This window comes from Alnus glutinosa, chromosome 1 (genome assembly GCF_958979055.1).
Source record: "Alnus glutinosa chromosome 1, dhAlnGlut1.1, whole genome shotgun sequence".
In the NCBI taxonomy this organism is placed as follows: Eukaryota; Viridiplantae; Streptophyta; class Magnoliopsida; order Fagales; family Betulaceae; genus Alnus; species Alnus glutinosa.
Genome location: NC_084886.1, coordinates 14,381,397 through 14,401,276, shown reverse-complemented (window position 1 = coordinate 14,401,276; position 19,880 = coordinate 14,381,397). Strand labels below are relative to the sequence as shown.

The 19,880-nt window shown below is 36.1% G+C and overlaps 1 protein-coding gene and 1 long non-coding RNA gene across 2 annotated transcripts; one reads left to right on the top strand and one right to left on the bottom strand.

Moving 5' to 3' along the window:
• Positions 1-4,212: 4,212 nt before the first annotated feature.
• Positions 4,213-6,229, top strand: LOC133858877 (uncharacterized). Its single transcript, XR_009898621.1, has 3 exons — positions 4,213-4,625; positions 5,426-5,462; positions 6,108-6,229. It is a non-coding gene; the product is annotated as an uncharacterized LOC133858877 (long non-coding RNA).
• Positions 6,230-6,786: 557 nt separating this feature from the next.
• LOC133874799 (uncharacterized) lies at positions 6,787-9,398 on the bottom strand. Its single transcript, XM_062312692.1, has 3 exons — positions 8,492-9,398; positions 7,468-8,106; positions 6,787-7,340 (listed from the first exon to the last, which is right to left on the bottom strand). The coding sequence occupies exons 1-3, from the start codon at positions 9,396-9,398 to the stop codon at positions 6,787-6,789; spliced, it is 2,100 nt and encodes a 699-aa protein (XP_062168676.1).
• Positions 9,399-19,880: the final 10,482 nt, after the last annotated feature.

Here is a 19,880-nt window from a genome sequence, read left to right as displayed (position 1 = left end):
GAGGTATAATCATGAAATTTGTTTTTGGAGATATAGGATTCAAATGCTCAATACTTTGACAGAACTTATGGATATTAAGTTGGTAAATTTATTAAACACTTTGCTAATATTTTTGTGTTTTGAGATAATATTTTCTTGTGACCATAATAAGGATAACCTGAGAATCAAAAGATAATTTTGAGGCTTTGAGGTCTATCCGATTAACCCTAGAATGTAAGAAAAGATATGTTGTGACTATGAGTATCTATTATTCCAGATCTGGTATCTTTTGAAGATAGGTGTATATATTATAGATTGCTGATTTATCTATATTTGAGGAAGTTAGTTGATCAAATGATTTGATGATATTGGAGAGATTATCTTCCTATGCATCTGATGGATTTTGGAAAAGATGATATATTGATGAATCATTGAGGTTTTCAAGAGTTTAAGTTAAGAATTAAATATGTGATTTATTTGTTCTCTTAGAAACCCTTGCTTGATGGACATACATGTTAATTATTAGAGTAGCGCAACGGAAGCATGGTGGGTTGCATTATTAAATTGGATTGATATTTGGGATCTAATCTAATGACTTTCGAGGATAATAATATTTATGTAGGGATAATGAGAAGATCATGGTACTATATAAAGAAATAAGGAAATAGAGGTTTGAGGGATTATGATGATTTTATAAGACCATATTATTTCCTCTCACATCTTTGATAAGATTGTTTATATGTGATTTGGGTAATGCAATGAACTCACAAAGGAGGCCGCAATACTTGGAGGTATGGATTATTGATCATTCAGGTATTTTAGATTTACATTGCTAAAGTTTTGATAAAAATCATGGTATTTGATACCCAAGAGGATATTTGGATCCGCGGATTTTGAAGTCATACAGGCAATGGATTGCTGATTTAAATTTTGAGATAGAAATTTTGTGATAATTAAGGAGTTAATCATTTGAAGAGATATTGATATCCAAGCCTTTCCTTTTGAGGTATAGATTGATATACGTGGCATATGATTTGTTTTGAGTCCTTAGTCCTACGGGATAGTAAGATGATAAGTCTCATTTTATAACTGACATTGTTTTATTTACTATCACTTGAATGGTCGGTTAATTATCCTTGCAACTGTGTTTGTTTGATTGATTGATTGTTTGTTTTTTTTCGCCACAATTGAACAACGATGACAAGGAGAACAACGTCGACAAAGGCATGCAACGTTCGGAACCAAGAAGGATTTTTCACACCATTGTTGGATAATGGAAACCCTTACGTCTTGATAAGCCGCGCCTTGAAAAGGGTGATCTTGTCATAACCAATGGGTTAAAGACTAGCCTAAAGAAACATCAAAAGGAAGCAATGGCCAGCAAGATCAGAATCACGCATACCCACGCTCTCACCAAGAAGACTAAAAGTTGATACGAGGCAAGATTGCTATTGGTTAAGCGTACAAAGTAAGTACGTAAACCCTCTTGGTTATATTTTAAAATTGAGTAGAGCTAGTACTCAACCTTTTTGGATTAAGAATTTATATTCTTAAGAAGTACAGTATTAGCATGGTAGCCTTATTCATATAGGGTTAGTACTCACCAAGACTAATGTATATATATTGAGCTATGAAGTTGGTTTAATTTTGAAACTCTTGATTCCCCAGTTTTAGTTATGATAAGCTTGAGGATGAGTTAGCATTTATTCTGATGATTTTGAATTGATGCTTAGTCGTACTGATGAGTTTAAGTTGCTTTGGCTACTGAGATGTGATTATGATATTTATGAATTTTAGCCAAATGAATTGGGGAGGTGATATCTTAGATAATCTGAGATAGATTTTTAATTGAGGATATGCAAATTGACCTTTGATGGGCTAAACTTGAGGATTTTCAAAGATTAAATATTGTATTCGCCAAATATTGGAGACTTGATGATGAGTTGATATTATTGAAGTAATCTTTAATTTCAAAGTTGAGATATGATTCGAGTTACGGAAAGGATTTTGATGACCTAGTAGAAGAACTTAAGTGTTTTATATTGGAAATAAATCCATTCTTGAAGTTAATTTGGATAGAAATTCTGTTTATGGATTTATAGTATTAAGTGTTTGTTATCTGGAATCATGATAGAATGATTATGGCACTGTGGAGACTAGGTTATGATATGTTGCCAATATCAATGCTTAGTTGATCCTTAGGAAAGTGAGAAATGCTACGTGGTAGATGAAGGAAGATTGTTTCTAAATCAGGTAACTGATTTTGATGTTTGATGTGATACCTTATTGATTTTGGAATGACTGATTTCTTGAATTGTCTATTAAGTGAATGTTTGATTACTAGCTGATCCATATCGAGGTTAAACCTTGCAATGGAATGCAAGGAGGGTGTTTAAATTATAAATTGAGGTCTATGGACTAATTTGAAGATAGAATTAAGAGACATTATTTTCTTACACCCTTTTTTTGTGGATAAAGAGGAGCAAGAATTAATTGAATAAGGGTTATTTGTGGCCTTACACTCCAGTTAAGGATATAATGAATTTTAAAGATAGTTGTGACTACATAGGTCAAAATACTTATGGACTAATACAATCTGAGTTCGAGATAAACTTAGTGATGTATGACAATTTGATTCATCGGACAAAAAGAGAAATACCTTAGTTCCCCCACTAAGCCGCACATGAGGATGATTGAGGTAAGTGAGGTCTTGATTTGAAATTCTTGCTTAGCATGATCTATTATCATGAAATGATTTATGTTTTTTTTTTTTTTGGTCCGAAGAATTAAGGATTAATTCTTAATTGAGGAATAGAAATAATTAGACCGGATTTATGTTAAAGGATTTTCTAATGGAAAGAAATTCCGACCCCTAAGGAATAACTAAAGGACGAACCTTTAAACGAGACGTTGGACTTTGAATAAGATTCTTCCCTAGGATTGGGAGCTGGAATTTCAATAACGTAAGATGAAATTTTAACAATAAGAGATAAGATGAGATTCTAGCATATTACTTGAGATTTTTGGAAATACAATGATCTGATCAGGTACTGCTAACACGAATGAATAAAGTCGATAAAGGTCTACGATTAGAGCAGACTTTTACGTTGAAGCAGAGATATGGAAATAGAAATGATGTGGATGGTGAAGGTCAAATAGAAGATCATATAAGGTAAGGTATTATGGTAAGATGATAGAAATATGCATTATTTTTTCCTTCCTTAGAATACTTTTAAGTGGTGATAGTTAGAGTAATTCATATTCAACAATTAAGTTTTCTGTCTTAAAATCTGACCCTTGACTTTAGATTTAGAAATCTAAATCTTCGTTAAGGAAAACTTTACAGTTTTCGAATTTCGAGGACGAAATTCTGTTAAGGGGGGAGGGATGTAATACCCCATATTTTAATATATTGAATAAAATATATTAAAATATGATTTAAGACCTAGTAATATGATAAAAGAATATATATATGAATATTTATGAAAATAAATGTTCATTTAGAAGCATTTATAGTTTTAATTTGATAAAAACTCAAACGGACCTTAAACTTTGGAATAATGAAAATAGGGTCAAACGAACTCCGTTTTCGTCGATTCAAAATCCAGAACGCTCGTCTCGAAGTCCTCTAACTACCCTCCGAATTTCATAATTTTTGGACTCCGTTTAATACCCGAAAACATACGCGAAAAATTACACCTCTGAATAGGACGAAAATTCATTTATATCATTTGTGGGCCCATTTCTATCTTTTAAAAAAAAACCCAGCCCAACCCATGCGAGGCTCAGCCCACACGTTCACAACCCAGTCCACATGGCAGCCTACACGTTACTCAGCCCATCAATATTTTCACCCCAGCACCGTTGAATCCCAACCTTAGTCCTTAAGCAAGTCTTGATGATAAGTCAATTTGCATTTTTGTTAGAAATGAACTAAGTAGTTGGTTAGAGATAGTAGATATTAAGTTTGTAATGATTGCTTCATAGCTGGCCTTGACACTCGTCGACCACCTGCCATCTTCCCCAACCATTGATTACTCAATCCCAAATGTATCCAACCGTCCAAGAAAGATGCAGCTCCCCTTCTCTGATTCTTATTCTTCTTGAGAGATATTCTGAACTCAACGCACACCTGGAAAGTCCTCAGCCGTTGATCAAGGATGGCTTAAAGTGATCTGAACCTTCCAAGGTTTGTATAAAAGAAGAGGTGCAGCCCCTTTGGTTCTTCGCACATCTCCTTCTTCATTCTTTCTCCATTTTCTGCAACTTCTCCTCCTTTCTCTGTGTTTTTCTGGTTTTACAGCAGCAGGAAGAGCAAGAGCTCTAGGCCTTCTTCTTCCCTCACTCTCGGTCGGTACCCAAACAGCAGCTGTCCTCCTCTCTTTCGGTCAGTGCTTGAACCAGAACAGGAACAAAAACTCTCAATTCTCCCTCTCTCTGTTTCAGTCAAAAGAAAAGAAAAACACAAAACCAAGTTCTTACCTCTCTCTTCCTCTCTTCTGTACACGACCTTCACTGTGGACTCTAAGCCTTTCAGCTCTCCACCGTAAGCTATTCTCTTCCTCTCCTTGTGTGTGTGGTCTTTGGAGTAAAAAAGAGGATAAGAACAAAATAAAAAGACAAGAAGAGGACTCACTTTTCTCTCCGTAAGTTCTTCCTATTTCTATTATTTTGATTTCTCTTTATTACATATGTGTTTCCCTTGGCCTCTTGTTCGGTCAACAAGCAAAAAGAAAGAAAGAAAAGATAAGAGTAGAAAAGAAAGGGCAAACAATAATAAATAAAGGAAAGAAACTTATTTTTGTCACTTGGACGGTGGTGCACCATTTTCTTAACTTTTGGTAAGTTTTAGTTTATTCTTTTATGGCTTTTAAAGCTATTGTATTATGTTGTAAGTTATTAGTATTCTAGTCTTATAAAGTGTTTTATTTTGTTTTAAAACAGGATATTTGAAGCGGAGTAGTTAATTAATAAAGCATGCCGTTGTGATGCCTGAGTAAAAAGTAATATTTTACAAAAGTGCTGTTATGCCGCCAAAAATTCTAAAAGTATTTTTAGGTATTAGTAACACTAATGCCGTTATTCCACCCAAATTTTATAATAAGATTAAAATAAGGATTATTTATATTGTACCGCTTGGGTACTCTTAAAATATAAAACCAATTAATTATATTAATCGAGTCACTATGTTGATTTGGTACAAAAACAGATAAGCTTTTATAATACCGTTTTACTTAAAAGGATATTGTGGATATTAATTAATAAATGCCGTAATAATGTCCGCATAAAATATGTGGTAATATAATTAACCTATTTTATGCCGTTATAATATCTAAGCGACATTAGAAATTGGGATTAGTGATTTGTAAGTCGAAAGTGATAAAATGTTCAAATAGGTTCTTAGTATTTTATACTAATATATTATCAAATGTATATAACTGTGCAGTCTTTATTCCGTGGATCTCTCTTTGTAGCAGAGAACTGTAAGTATCTCTATACTTACTGAGGACGAAACTGGTGGATTTTTCCATAATATGATGTTTACTGTTTTATTTATTTGTTTGCGCATGTGATTTTACATATTTTCTATTTTAATTAAAATGGTTAATAACAAAGCTGGTATGCAGCGGGGGGGTGATGGCTGCCAGTGGGACCTTTGGCTTCCGTGACACTAAATTAACTAAACGGGTTATGACCTTTGGCTCATAGTCTGCTGGGACCTTTGGATTCCAGTAATAAACTAATAAATGTGAGAGTTGGCTAATACAGCTGGGGTGTTGATGGTATTACCAACTGGGACCGTTGGCTCCCGTGACACGCTAATCCGGACCGTTGGTTCCTTCACGAGAGGAGTGCATAAAATTGATAATTAAGCCTTGCATTTAAAACTGTCATATTACTGTTTTATGGTTAGGTATACATTTAATATATGACTGTGATTAGCTACCACGGATTATATATTGCGTATATACGTGACTATAAAACCATATTTGCATTATGTGGTATTTTATTAAATAAATCAGCATTCATATTATTATGGGAAACAGTGGACTCACTTAGGTTGTTTTGTGTTTTTATTTCTATATATATATATATATATATATATATATATATATACATTGGTGCAGGTTTATAGACAAAGATTAGAGCTCGAGTGGTCTTCAAGTTAAAGATACATAGTTCGTATTTTGTTTGTAGTCTTCTGTGTTTATAGCATTTTATGTTGACAAGATTGCTAATAATTTCCATGTATACTCTTGTGTCACTATGGACACCTGTTTCCATGTATTTGTTCTAAGTATTTTCTAATGAATGTCTAGAGGTATTTAATTTAAAAGCTCTGATGTGTTATTTAATCCAAGTCTGTTAGATAAATTATATTCCGCTACCAATTTATAACTCTGATGTTTTAGTAATGTCACGTGAAAATCGAAAAATTTTCACTTACGTCTTTTTGAAAAAAGGCGGGGCGTTACAAAAACCTTCCCCCCAAGCTTGAGCCCTTCTCTTCATCTCAGAGTGATAGGCACTTTTCACAGTAAAGCACCCATTCGGGGAAGCAATCCACACCTTTTTATCAGCATTCCCCAATGGACTAGGCACCAGACTACATATAACATCAACTTCAGTGGCATTGAAGGATGCCCGAATAAGAGCCACATTCCATCCACCCGTCACGGGGTCTATCAAAGAACTTACCAAAGCATCCTGGGGCAGACTGCCTGGTTGGGATTGCACTTGGAATGTGGACGGGATAGGGATCCACCGGTCTCCCCAAATCCGAATCCGCTTCCCATCCCCCACTCTTCACACTAGACCCCTATCCAACACATCACGTGCATTAAAAATGCTCTTCCACGCATAGGATATACTTTGGCCCTGGGTCGCATGCATGAAGTCCCTGTCCCGAAAGTACTTATCCTTCAGAATTCTAGCAATCAAAGAATTAGACTGCTGTACCAACCGCCATCCTTGCTTTGCGAGGAGTGCTAAATTAAAAATTTCCAGGTCCCTAAAGCCCATACCACCCGAGGACTTTGGTTTTCCCAAGCCATCCCACTTCATCCATGCAACTCTAGCATCGTTATGTTTGTGCCCCCACCAAAACCTACTAATCAACGAATTCAGCAGCTTGCATAGAGTTTTTGGTAGTTGAAACACACCCATAGTATAGGTCGGAATAGCCTGCACTACTGCCTTACTCAAAACCCCCTTCCCTGCTTGAGAGAGGAATCTCTCATTCCATTCATCAAGCTTCTTCGGTACTCTACCCACAATACCAGCAAAAGCAGAGTTTTTTGATCTCCCCACCAAACTAGGCAAACCCAGATATTTGTTGTACCCCCTGATAGCTGAGATACCTACCGAATTAGTGATGAAGCTTCGAAAGGCCCCTCCAGTATTCTCTGAAAAAAATCGATGTTTTCCCAGTGTTTAGCTTCTGTCCGGATGCTTGCTCATACACTGTCATCACCTGTAGTAAATTACACCATTCCTGAAAATTCGCCCGACAGAAGAGAAGGCTATCGTCGGCAAAGAAAAGATGGCTGAGTTTGATTCCAAATGCCGAAGTAGGAACCCCCAATAGACTCCCATTCTCTACAGCTCTTGTTAAAAGAGAGTTTAGTCCTTCTGCTACCAACAGAAACAGGTAAGGGGAGAGAGGGTCCCCTTGCCTTATTCCTCGGGATGGTGTAATATGTCCCGTAGGTCTCCCATTTACCAAAATTGAATAAGAAACAGTGGAGGCACATGACATAATAAGGGAAACCCACCTATCCACAAATCCCAGTCGACACATGATCTTTTCAAGAAACTTCCATTCGACTCTATCATATGCTTTGGACATATCCACTTTGACTACCATATAGCCCTTCTTCCCCCTCATGCAGGTAGACATCGTGTGGAGAGTCTCATAGGCGGCCAAGATATTGTTCGAGATTAAATGGCCCAGAACAAAAGCACTCTGCTGAGGTGAGATGATTTGGGGCAGAACGACTTCCATCCTGTTTGCAAGAGTCTTAGCAATGATCTTGTAATGAACATTGCAAAGGCTAGTAGGCCGGTAGTCATTCATCGATTTTGCAACAGCAACATATGTATTGTTAATCGAAGGATCAAGATTACCTGAATTGAGTGCAGACAAGGCTGCTGTTATCACTGCTCCCCCCACCGTATTCCAGTGATGTTGGAAAAAAAAACCCCAAACCCATCAGGTCCAGGAGCCTTCAAAGGTTGCATCGGGAAAACAGCTCTTTCAATTTCTTTGGGTAGAAAAGGTCTCAGAAGCCCCTCGTTCATAGATTGAGAGACTTTTGGTTGTACCACTGACATACTCATCAATACCCCTAGTACCTTCTGAGGTGAAAATCCGCTGGAAATGCTGAACAAAAACCCTCTCCAAATCCTCCGGGTTAGTCCATTGGTTTCCTTCAACATCTATAACGTACCTTTTCAATAAAATTTTGACGTTTCCTTTGATTGGCCCAAGCATGAAAAAACTTTGTCTTACGATCCCCTTTCGTGTACCAGTTACGTTTAGCACGCTGCTTCCATTTTAGGTCCTCCATTTCTAGCAGTTTATGAAGCTCCAGCTGCACCTCTCTAATAGTTTCCAGATTTCCCGGGTTCTCATCTCTTTGCAACCGCTCTAGATGCCTTAACACATCCTTGATCTTTCGGGTTCCTGCACCAAACTTCATTTTACTCCAAAACGTGAGAGCCTGCTTACACGAGTTCAGACAATTGGTTGCCACTGCCATTGGGTTCCCACTTAAAGCTTCCCTATCCCAAACATCCTTAATAACTCGCCCACAATCCTCATCAAGATTCCAGAAAGCTTCAAACCTGAAAGGCTTTGCTATCCTAGATAGATGATTGTTCGGCTGGAACCTAATCCAAATAGGATTATGATCCGAGCTCAGGGCTGCAAGGACCTCCACCACCACCATCGGAAACCAGGCGCACCATCCCCCCGTGGCCAAAACCCTATCCAATCTTTCTTTCACGAACTCAGATGACTCTCTCTTGTTATGCCAGGTGAATTTCGGTCCCCTGTAACCAAGGTCCCCCAACCCACAATCCACCAGAGTCGACCGAAAGTTGGCCATTTGGTTTTCATTACGTATTGCTCCCCCCACTTTCTCTGAAGAGCAAACTATCTCGTTAAAGTCTCCAGTACATAGCCAATCCTGAGGAGTATTTGAACTAATGTGGGCCAGAAGTTGCCATGATTCTGTGCGAAGAGCTCGATCGGGACGTCCATAAAACCCAATGAATTTCCACTGGAAGTCAGTACCAATCAGCCGAATCTTGACACCTATGTGCCTCAGGGAATAGTTAATGATCTCCACTTCTCTCGAGTCCTTCCAAAAAAAGGCTAACCCGCCACTTCTGCCAACCGGATCCACCGTGAACATCCCCTCAAAATCCAGCTTTGTACGAAGAAATTGAAGCTTTGCATTTTTTTCAATTTTGTTTCAATGAGAAACAAAAAAGAGGGGTTCTTATCCTTCACCATGAGGCAAAGGTCCCGAACTGCACAAGGGTTCCCAAGCCCTCAGCAGTTCCAACTGATAAGACTCATGGCTGCTAGCAGGGCTGTTCTACAGCCTCCGCCAGTGACTCATTGGTAGCCAAGGGTATACGTGGTTGTGTGACTTGTCTGTCAACAAAAAATTTCATACGCGGAGAAAACACAATTTTCATACACAGAAAACACATAAATTTTTTAGTGCATAGGGAAAAAAAAAAAAAAAAAAAAAGAAGGTTTTTTGGCTACATTTTGGCTAAATATCTGTTGATTTAGATGTTAATGCTTTAAATTTTGTATATTCAATATTTTTTAACATCTCACTATCAATTGATAATATGACTAATAAAAGAAAAAGATAATGCTACAAAAATATAAAATAAAAAAGCGAAATAAAGACAATAAGAACAAATGATTTTTCGTGGTTCGGCCTATGATCTACGTCAACAGGATAAAGCTCAAAGAGCTACATTATGCTTTTATTGCTTTGAGTTTACAATACAAAAGACTCTATTTATAGAGCTTACCGATGAAATATAAACCTAATCAAATCCCTTAATTTAGGGTGGTTCAATATCATCAAATCCCTAAATTCAAGATATTATAATCTTTATAAAAAACAATACAATTCTCATCAAATTCCTAACTTCTGTAATCCAAATATAATCTAACAACTAATAATACGTTTAATCTTTCGCCTGACATTCTTAAATAAGATTTTAAGAACCTAAAAGAATAACACTTAAAGAAAAAATTGAAGAGAAAATTGAAAGTTATAAAGAGTGATTTTTAATGCACTATGATACCGAAAAAAAGTTGGACGTTGAAGAGTTATTTACAATTAATTCTATCTGTTTTGCATAATGCAAACAATCGAAAATTTATTCATTTTAAAGACTCCATATTCTTTTCAACATTCATATAATTCAGTTTGACGTTGGAGCAATAGTTTATGTCGTTACAGTCTTTAATTATTAACATTTTTACTTTCATGGAAAGTCCATTCTTTATTAACATGAATTGTACGTACACATCAACATAAATGAAATGATTACACATTAGAGTTCATAATTATCATTTTCATGTCTTGAGATTTTTTAAGACCACAATATTATAAAATTATTACTAATTTTTATCATAATTGAGGTCCTTAATTAGAGATTATTTATTACCTTTTTACTAGTGTATAATTATTAATTAGAGACCTTAATTTATTGAGAGCTTAGACGACCGCCTAAGTCAGTTAAGGGTTATCCCCAAGGGGGCAGCTCAATTACATGGGGACCACGTCTTATGAAGGGGAGTCATTAATTCAAATCTCCCTTTCTCCTTTTTGTGTGAACATAGAAAAAAATATATATATAAAGAAAGTCGCTTAAAGGTTGAACCGCCATAGGTTTGATGCCTTTATTGGCCGTATGATTATATATGGTCCATGCATTTTTTCTTTAATTTGTTCTGAGCTGATATATATGATTATAATGTGATAGGTACATTGAGTCTTAAAGTTTGACTATTGGTGCAATAATGTTAGATAGCAAATGGAGCGGTGGAGCCGACCGAGGTTTGGTTCTTGGAATGTACAAGGATTGACATGTACGTGGACCATATTAAGGTAACATAAAGTATCCAAGAAAAAGAAAAATCAAACAAGAAGAATATGACCGGTTGTGGCTGTAAAAACAGAAGTGAACCCAAGAGAAAGGAGTGGCCGATAACTATGTCCAATACACACGTCCCTATTGAATTTGACCAAGTTGAACCGGTGAGAGACAAGTGGCTTAATTTGTAATTGTATATAGTAGATGTAGGTGATGAAAAAGAAGAGGTTTGGGTGGAGGAGGCATTGAGATCAAACGACCCTAGTTGTTTTGCATGGGCTCTGATACCATATAATGTAATCAAGTGAATTCATGTATTGTATGTTGCCTAGCTAGTTACTAAGAGTGTGTTTGTGATTGTGATTTCGTAAAGAAAAAGTGTGATTTTAAACTAAATTTCAGAAAATGAACCGTTTGGAAACTACGTTTTTAAAAAATTGCGATTTGAAAACGCAGAAAACTACATTTTCAAATCGCAGACAATGTGGTGATTTTTTGAAAACGTAGAATTTTTAAAGACTAACCTGTGATTTTGCCCAACGCTTAACTGCATTTTTAAAAATCACTTTTTTAAATTACACATTTTAAAATTCTTTATTTTTAAATCGTATTTTTTTAAATCGAAAATCCAAACGGATCCTGAATTTATAATATGTATGGCAGTGCTTGTATTTATAATTTTGTTTGGCTTTATCAGTACTTAATTACAAAATAGATAGATAGATAAATAGATACATTTGAATTCAAATATTACAAAAAGATTAAGTCAAAGTTGTTGTGCTGATGGGCCCCAAGTCATCGATGTTTTAGCTCCAATAATGCAGTTGCATTTGTTGACAACTTTTGATTTAAGTTGAAATTTCAAACATTCACAATCGGTTTTTTTTTTTTTTTTTTTTTCCTGAAATAATTCACAATCGTATGGTGCATGTAGACCTATCTTGGCGATCTACCCAAAAAACAAAAAAAAAAGACTTATCTGGACCATGGCATATTCTACGGCAGCCTCTGCATGTGTTGGAATTAGCAGCCCTAAATCTTATTCCTTTTTTTAGATTTAAATAAATAAATAAATTTAAAAATCACATGAATTAGATTCTCTTATTATTTTCTAAACTAAGAAAACACCAAGAAAATCAAAACTTTTATCTAAGATCTAAGAAAGTAAAAATGGTTCCCTTAACATTATTTTAATATAAAAAACTATCTTCTTTCGTTTATCTAGCATTTATTTGAAACAATATTTAAATGAATTCTATTTTCTCTCTCTTTCCCTTAGCATTTAATTTAAAGAATATTTAAATGGCATACGGAAATGATAAAAGAAGTTATTGTAGAATGTATTTAAATAGGAAAACAAAAAGTAGTTTAGTTTCCTAAATTAAGAAAAAAAAGTTCAAGGAATGCTACTACTAGCTCTAATGATGTAGGTCATTAAATGTTATTCTAAGATATCTCAGTAATTTGTATTTTTTAAAATATTAATTAGATAATTATTTTTTTTTATCAATTTAAAATTTAAAATAAATAAATATTTTAACATAAAATTGAAACAGAGTTTTTCGGTATAAAACTTGATTCTATATAAAGTTTAGACTCTATAGTTTAAACCCTATTTTATGTAAATAATTCATGTGTTATTTAATCTCATATGTAAGAATGAGTCTTAAAAAAATAATTAAGTAATGAAATTCACTTAACTAAATGCACATAAATTATTCAAACAAATTGGATTAGGCCAATGCAACTAAGTAAGTAGGAAAGAGGTATTCTATATGTTTTGTAATGATGCAGGTTATAATGGCCTTGTTTGGCAAATGCTTGTATATAACAGAGTAGTGGGTTGTTAATTTTGAAAGTTGTAAAAAATGATGATGTGATTTAAAGTAAAAAGAATTTGTATAAAAAAGTGAAAAAATTTTGTAATGTAGTAAATTTTTTTTATTTGAATAATAATAAAAAATTATTGATGTGATATAAAAAATGAAAAAAAAAGTGAGCATGTTTTGATGTAGATTATTATTGGAAAATGTGAAAAATTGAGAAAAATAATGAGAATAGTGCATAACACTATCGTGTCCTGTTCAGGAGCTTGCCAAACAACCCCAATATCTTACATAGTAGATGCAACAGAGTGAGTTAAGGAAGCACTGCTCCTTTGCTTTTTAACTTTAACCAACAAGTCCCAATGTTTATACCCAATTTCTAAATTTCTTTGTGGGAAATAGAGCTGGAATACTTGTATAAACTGTGATAATTTTAAGTGCCCACTTTGATGTGTCAATGAAAATTATCATTATTGTCATGTCAAGGAGCACACCTAAGAGTAGAAGTAAAAGTGGGTGTAGCATACTGGGTTGTATTCGAGCGGAGTCCGACAGAGCTTAGGGCTATCGGACTCAGCTCGAATACATAATATATGAGCTCGAATTCGGTTCAAACCGAATTGAAAAGAATTGTTTGAATTCGACTGTTTAAAGCTTATTTAAACTTGAGTTTGGCTCGAACTTAACTAGCTTAACAAGCCGAGCCTTTAATCAAACTGGAGCAGCTCGAACTCGATTACAATTAATTTTTAAAATTTTTAAGCAAATAGCTCAGCCATCAAAAGCTTAAACAGCAAAACAAAAAATATCAAAATAAATTTTTAACTTGTCCCTTTTGTCAGCATGTGTTGCTATGTTGGCAAACAAAGTGAGGGGCGGCTTCCATTTTTATAGATGTTTGAGGTAGGATCTAGCGTATCCTTTTCGATGTGAGACAAATGAAGGGCATTCTACTTTATGCAAAGACTAGTGTGGGGTTGCTCTTTGCCCTTTCCAGTGTGAGACTTATAGCAGAGCATGGCCTTTTCGGTTGGTATAAGATCATTCGCAATAGCTTTTTAATTATTTTTTTAATATATAGAAAATAAAATTGCATTATGCTTCTTTATAAAAAAAAAAAAAAAAAAAAAAAAAAAAAAAAAAAGAAAAAAAAAAATTCACAACAGTTACCTAACCATTTTTCCTATAACATTAAAATATTAATTTTTTTTTTTTTTTTTACTTTTACTTAATTTATTTTTTTATTTCTTTTATTCTCTCTGTCTTCCTCAAGAAAAATCCAGAGAACTAAAGCGTTCTCAACCTCTCCACCACGCTCGAAGATCTCCACTAGATCTGCGAAGAGCTCGACCAGGGACGATTCGACGTCGTTTTCTGGTGCCTCTCCCTCGAAGACGGCGACACATACGCCATAAAGTCCATCGACAAGAAATTCACCCTTGGTGACTTGGCGGAGATTTTCAAGGACGGCGAGCAGATGAGTGGCATCGTCAGTACGCCCTACTATGTGGCGCCGGAGATCCTCGCCGAGAGGGACTACTACGAGAAGATTGACGTGTGGAGCGTCGGCGTCATTTTCTACATTATGCTCGTCGGGTTCTTGCAGTTATACAGCGAATCGGCAGTGGAGATCTTCGGGACCGTGCTCAAGGCCAATCTTCGGGATATCTATTCCTGAGGTAGGCTCCAGAAGAGCAAAGAAGAAGAGGAATGGAGAGATGCATAAGGAAAAGAGGAGCAAATCGAGATGAGAGATGGCGATCGGACAGAGAGTAGCAGTGATGGCAGAGAGTGAGGAAGAACAGATGCAGATAGAGGTTAATTTTTTTATTATTAAACAATTGAATGGGAAAGGAACAGTACTTCCCTATGCATTGGGAAGTACTGCTCACTTTCCAGGGAATAGAAAATTTTAGAAAGCTGTTGTGGGATGGTTTTTAAAACTTTCTTAAAAAATTTCTTAAAATTTAGAGAATAAAACTCCTATAGGGAGTCTGCTGGGAATGCTCTGGGTGCATTTCGATGTTGTGGGTTGCACTTTAAATGCCCCTTGAAATCTGCCTTTTCAAACATTTTTTAACTTGTTTAATATTTGGGGTTCTTTTGGTACTGCCTACAGAATTTTTAACAAAAACACCAACCCTGCGAACCAACTTGCACAAACAAAATCATAAAAGTATTAACACTTCATAACTAATGTTCGTACTTAGATTTATAAAATCTATTTTTATACATACATATATATATATATACAAGCGAGCTAATGATTCGAGCCGAATAAGTTAATTCAAACTTATATGAGCCGAACTTATGATCTTTAACCAAGCCGAGCTTAATTACGAGTATGTCTCGTTTAATATTCGAGCATATTATTGTATTCACCAATAGCTTATTTATTATTTGAATCGAGTAGTTGGTCTCATCTAACACCCCTAGTAGTATATATTTCTCTATACATAACTTTTAATACTTTGTGAAAGCAGTATTTCATATGGATGAAAAGATAATTACAGTTAGCAGTTATCACCTATAACCGTAACCACTGTAGGCGATTATTCTAATTTAATAATCGTTCCGCCTCGGGCTGTTAGCGGTTATAATATAATTTCCAGTTAGGGATTATTTAAACTTATACATGTACAACTATAACCGCTTTAAAAACAGGGAAGTGCATGGACCACACGCGCGATGGCAACAGGCCGCAACGGAAGTGGAGATGGACGATGGATGCATATCGACGGCGCGTTTGCTGAGCAGATGATAAATACCCCATAGATCTACAAATGGTCCAATAGCAAACTATAGAGAAAGAAAAAAGAAAAATGGAGGCGTGATGCTCTCTAGAAGAAGAGGATCAAGGCTGAAGATGAGGGGGGAGAACCGAAGAACTAGGCATTGTGTATGGCAGTGTGTCGGTGAGAAGGACATTAGGATTTCAAGACATGTTGAACTAAGGAACATTAATTCAAGAACTAAGGAGTATCCGGAAGTGTTAGGTTTAAGAGGAAGGAACTGTGAGGATTGTTTCAAATGAATCCAACAGTTAAGAGGAGTGTATGGAAAAATGGAGCTCTATGCTCCGTTTGGTTAGACGTAAAATGTTTTTCGTCATTAAATATTTTCAATGAAATCATTTTTTTAGAAAAATGATGTCTCTGAAAATATTTTCTGGCGTTTGGTTCGTAGGAAAAAATCACCAACGGAAAAAAATCATCAGGGATGAGATTCCATCACTAGCCGTCAAGATTCCGACCACTTTCACCAGATTCCGGCGATGGAGGTTGGAATCCAACGGCAATGGCCAGATTCCGATGAAGGTGGCCGGAGAATCCGGCCAATTTAGCGGGAATTTGGAGACGGTGGCCAGACGTCGCCAGTTTTTGGGGCAAATTACAGATTCCGGCACCGGTCAAATTCTGGCCTGTTTTACTAGAATCTAGGCTGCTGGATTTCGGCTACCATCGCTGGAATCCAGCCAGTGCTGTCGGATTCCAGCAATTGGATACAAAAATTCAAGAACCATCGACAGCAGATTCGGGCTACCAACAAACTCCAATGCTCGGCGGTGACGGATTCCGACAAACGTGCGTGCAAGAATAAAGAGTTTAAATCCACAAAATGATTTACGATTTTCATAACCATAAATCATTTTTCAAAAATTAAAAAGGCTTTTACAGTCAAACTGAAAATGATTTTTGTTGACTACTATTTACGGTCACACTAAACACCGAAAAAAACAAAAAATGTTGTTTAAAAAAATATTTTATGCCCAAACAAACAGAGCATTAGTACTCTCTCAAATTTGAGAGCAAAGAGCGAAGGAAATAGGGTCTCGTGTTTAGGAGGGAAGCACAAAGCTTCCCTTCTCCCATGGTGTTTTTAGGTTCTTGATTTTAGCTTCCAGTAGGATGTTTTTCTCTCTTATGGCGACGTTGTTACCTTAGAGGAGAAAGTAGTTGTTTTCACGTCCTGTTTTGGGATGGAGAAGTTGATTTTCTGTTTTTATTGTTTTTTCTTTCTTGGTTCGTTGGGGCGTCATGGCGGAGGATCTCTCCAAATCCACGGTGTTTTTTCTTGAAATCAGAGGAGTATCGTCTGTTGGTACGATTATGGGTAAGGAATTGAATGGTACTGTCAATTGGGGAAGATCTTCTCTTATAGGGAAACAGTTTGCATATCGTTTTGTCCACTTTGTTCCAGGGTTGGATCTGTTGTTAATACATGATGTGGCTGCTGGATTTGATGGAAAAAATGATGGTCTTGATCATGTCGGCAGGCAGGGGTTGGAATGAGAGAGATATCTCTCATGGTTCATTATGGTGAATGGGTTCTATTTTCATGAGGCCACAACACGTTGATGTGTCCAAATATTGTATATTTGGACCCCTTAATTTGTATTTTTTAAGCCTTTAGTTTTGTTATTTTCTAATCTTTTTTTTTGTTAGTTTTGGTATCTCAGTGTTTTGCAGGTCATTGAGAGAAAATGATGATTTTTAAGAAAAATTGCAAAGAAGCGAAAAAAATCGTCTTAGTTTGACTCACTTTGATTGTGATTAATTTGAACCATTATTGACTTTTATGATATCAACAGTGGAAACAAAAGTATATATATATAAGACAAAACATGGAGGCACTTCTAATTAAGAAGGCAAGGACCTGTAGGTTTTTTCTAAAAGGTGCAAGCTGAACCTAGCTAGCAATACGTGAACTGGAGCAAAATTTGTTTAGTGTGATGCGTCGAATCCTTGAAGACCTGCAGCAATGAAATCACGTGAAGTTATCCAAGCCATGTATGATTTCAAGGGACTTACACTGGGAAACATGGAGCCTATTCTGCCGTAGCAATCTTTAAGGAGATGAAGTTTTCGGTCAACCAAAAAGACAAAACAAATATAGGAAGAAACAACTTTTCTTTCTTATGGAAGGCAATGCCCAGAATTTTTTCGCAAACAAAAGGAAAACTGAGACACAATTTGTCCCCATTTGGCCAGCTAGAAAAAACAAAAAGGAAAAGAAGACCAGCTTGAAAAAAAGAAAAGGAAGGAGATGTTAGAGAGGGGTGGGTGCCACTTTTCAGCTTGTTTTTCAAACCTAGTTTTTCCTTATAAAAACCAAGAGACACCATTGTGGAGACAATTCTTTTTCTGTAGAAAAACATAGTCCAGAATGTGACTGGACGGTAGCTCCAGTCACGTTGGTTTTGTTATGATTTCAATTCTTGTCTTTACAAGTTTCTGTTCAGTTTTATTTTGCAAGTTTTGATTCTGTTCTTTCTCTTTTTCTTTTTTTTTTTTATTTTTTTTTTATTTTTTATTTTTTATTCTGTTCTTTCTTTTTATTTCAAAACCTAGTTCTCTCCTTAAAAAAAAAAACATAAGACCAGACGTGACTGGGGCTAGCTCCAGTACACGCTAGTTTGCCTTTTCTCTTAGCAGTTGCATTTTCTTTTTCTTTCTCCTTTTGTAAACATAGAGCAGATCGGTGGTTTTTGTTTTTATTTTTCTCAATCCTTTGCTTCCCAACATGACCCAACCCTTTTTACTGTTAATCCGAACGTGAGTGAGAACAGTTCAGAGTCGTCTAGGTTATATTTCCTACTCTTTCTCTCTTTTACTGCAGAGTTTCTAGTAGTTAGTTTCATTTTCTTGTATTTTTGTTTTAGTCTCCTACCATTTACTGAGTTTTTCGGTTACACAGACATAAGAGGGTGCAGTTTTTTTTTTGGAGTTTTAAGTTTCATTTTCCTACCATTTTTTTTTTTTGCTACAGCCGAGACACCCAGTTTTTTTTCTATGGTGAACAGTGTGTGAGACGTGAGCTGCAACTCACGTTCCAGCTCCTGTTCACGCAGTCTCTTGCCCTTTCCAGTAGTTTTATTTATTTATTTATTTTAGTTATTCATGTCTTTTATAGTTGTAACTCAAGTTAATGTGTTGTTTTTATTCATGAGAGGATAACATCCTCAACTAAGGTTGAGGATGAAACCCCACCATTGATAACACATTCATTCTTGTTGTGCTATTTGTACAATCCGATGTTTATTAAAATATTATTCAAGTCCCATTCACTTTATTGATTTATGTCTTTAGATTGAATGTTTATTGGTTAAAAGGTTGGATATTTAATGTGTTTCAACCGATGGATACATCGACTTATTTGATTGAAAGCGGATATCCATTGTGATTTGTTTATCAAACGGATACAATGGATGATTTGATTTCAAATGGATATTCGTTGTGATTTATCTTTGAGTTGGATTTCTTATAAGAACCCAAAATTAGGGCTCAAAAGGAACTTGTTATTGATAAATCATTGATACCCAGTTTGTAGACTAGGGTTACATTTATAGGATAATTTGATGCGTAAACAAGGAAGGGAATAACACTACAAGGAATGAAATAAGATTTATTGGCTTGCCATATTGAAATAGGCTGAGAAGGAAGTAGAAAGGAAAGTAGCCGTTAGGGGAGAAAGCCGGATTTGGAAACCCAGTCTTGGCGCCAACTGTCTCTAGCCGCCTGCCTTAGGTGGATCCTAAATCACTGGAAACCCTAATTATCCTAATTGATAGCTAGGATGTCGGAACCTTAATCGCTATTTCTCCTTCTTATCATTCCCACCCTCTTGAGATCAACCTTGTCCTCAAGGTTGGAAGTTAGGAAAACGTTCCTGGAGGGAATGAGCTTCCTCCCACGTGGCATCCTCCAGGGGTAAGGTGGTCCATTGGACGAGCACCTGAGTGATTGTGCGGCCTTTCTTGCAGATGTGGCTCCGATCCAGGATGCGGGATGGTGAGACCTGCAATGTTCCTTGATCATCAAAGGTGGGCAGATCCTGAGCTGGAACGCTGGTACGTCCGATGACCTTCTTGAGGCAGGAAACAAGGAGCCAAGCCGAGCCTGCTGGAAGCTCCGGACGATACGCAACCTTGCTGATGCAGTT

What these genes read in the sequence shown, in the direction of transcription:
- LOC133874799 (XM_062312692.1), bottom strand. Translation starts at nt 9,398, where the DNA reads ATGTTCACGGTGGATCCGGTTGGCAGAAGTGGCGGGTTAGCCTTTTTT. An exon ending in CTGGTACACGAAAGGGGATC is followed by an intron (nt 8,107 to 8,491) that starts GTAAGACAAAGT and finishes CACTCAATTCAG; the next exon opens with GTAATCTTGATCCTTCGATT. An exon ending in GGCGAATTTTCAGGAATGGT is followed by an intron (nt 7,341 to 7,467) that starts GTAATTTACTAC and finishes CTAATTCGGTAG; the next exon opens with GTATCTCAGCTATCAGGGGG.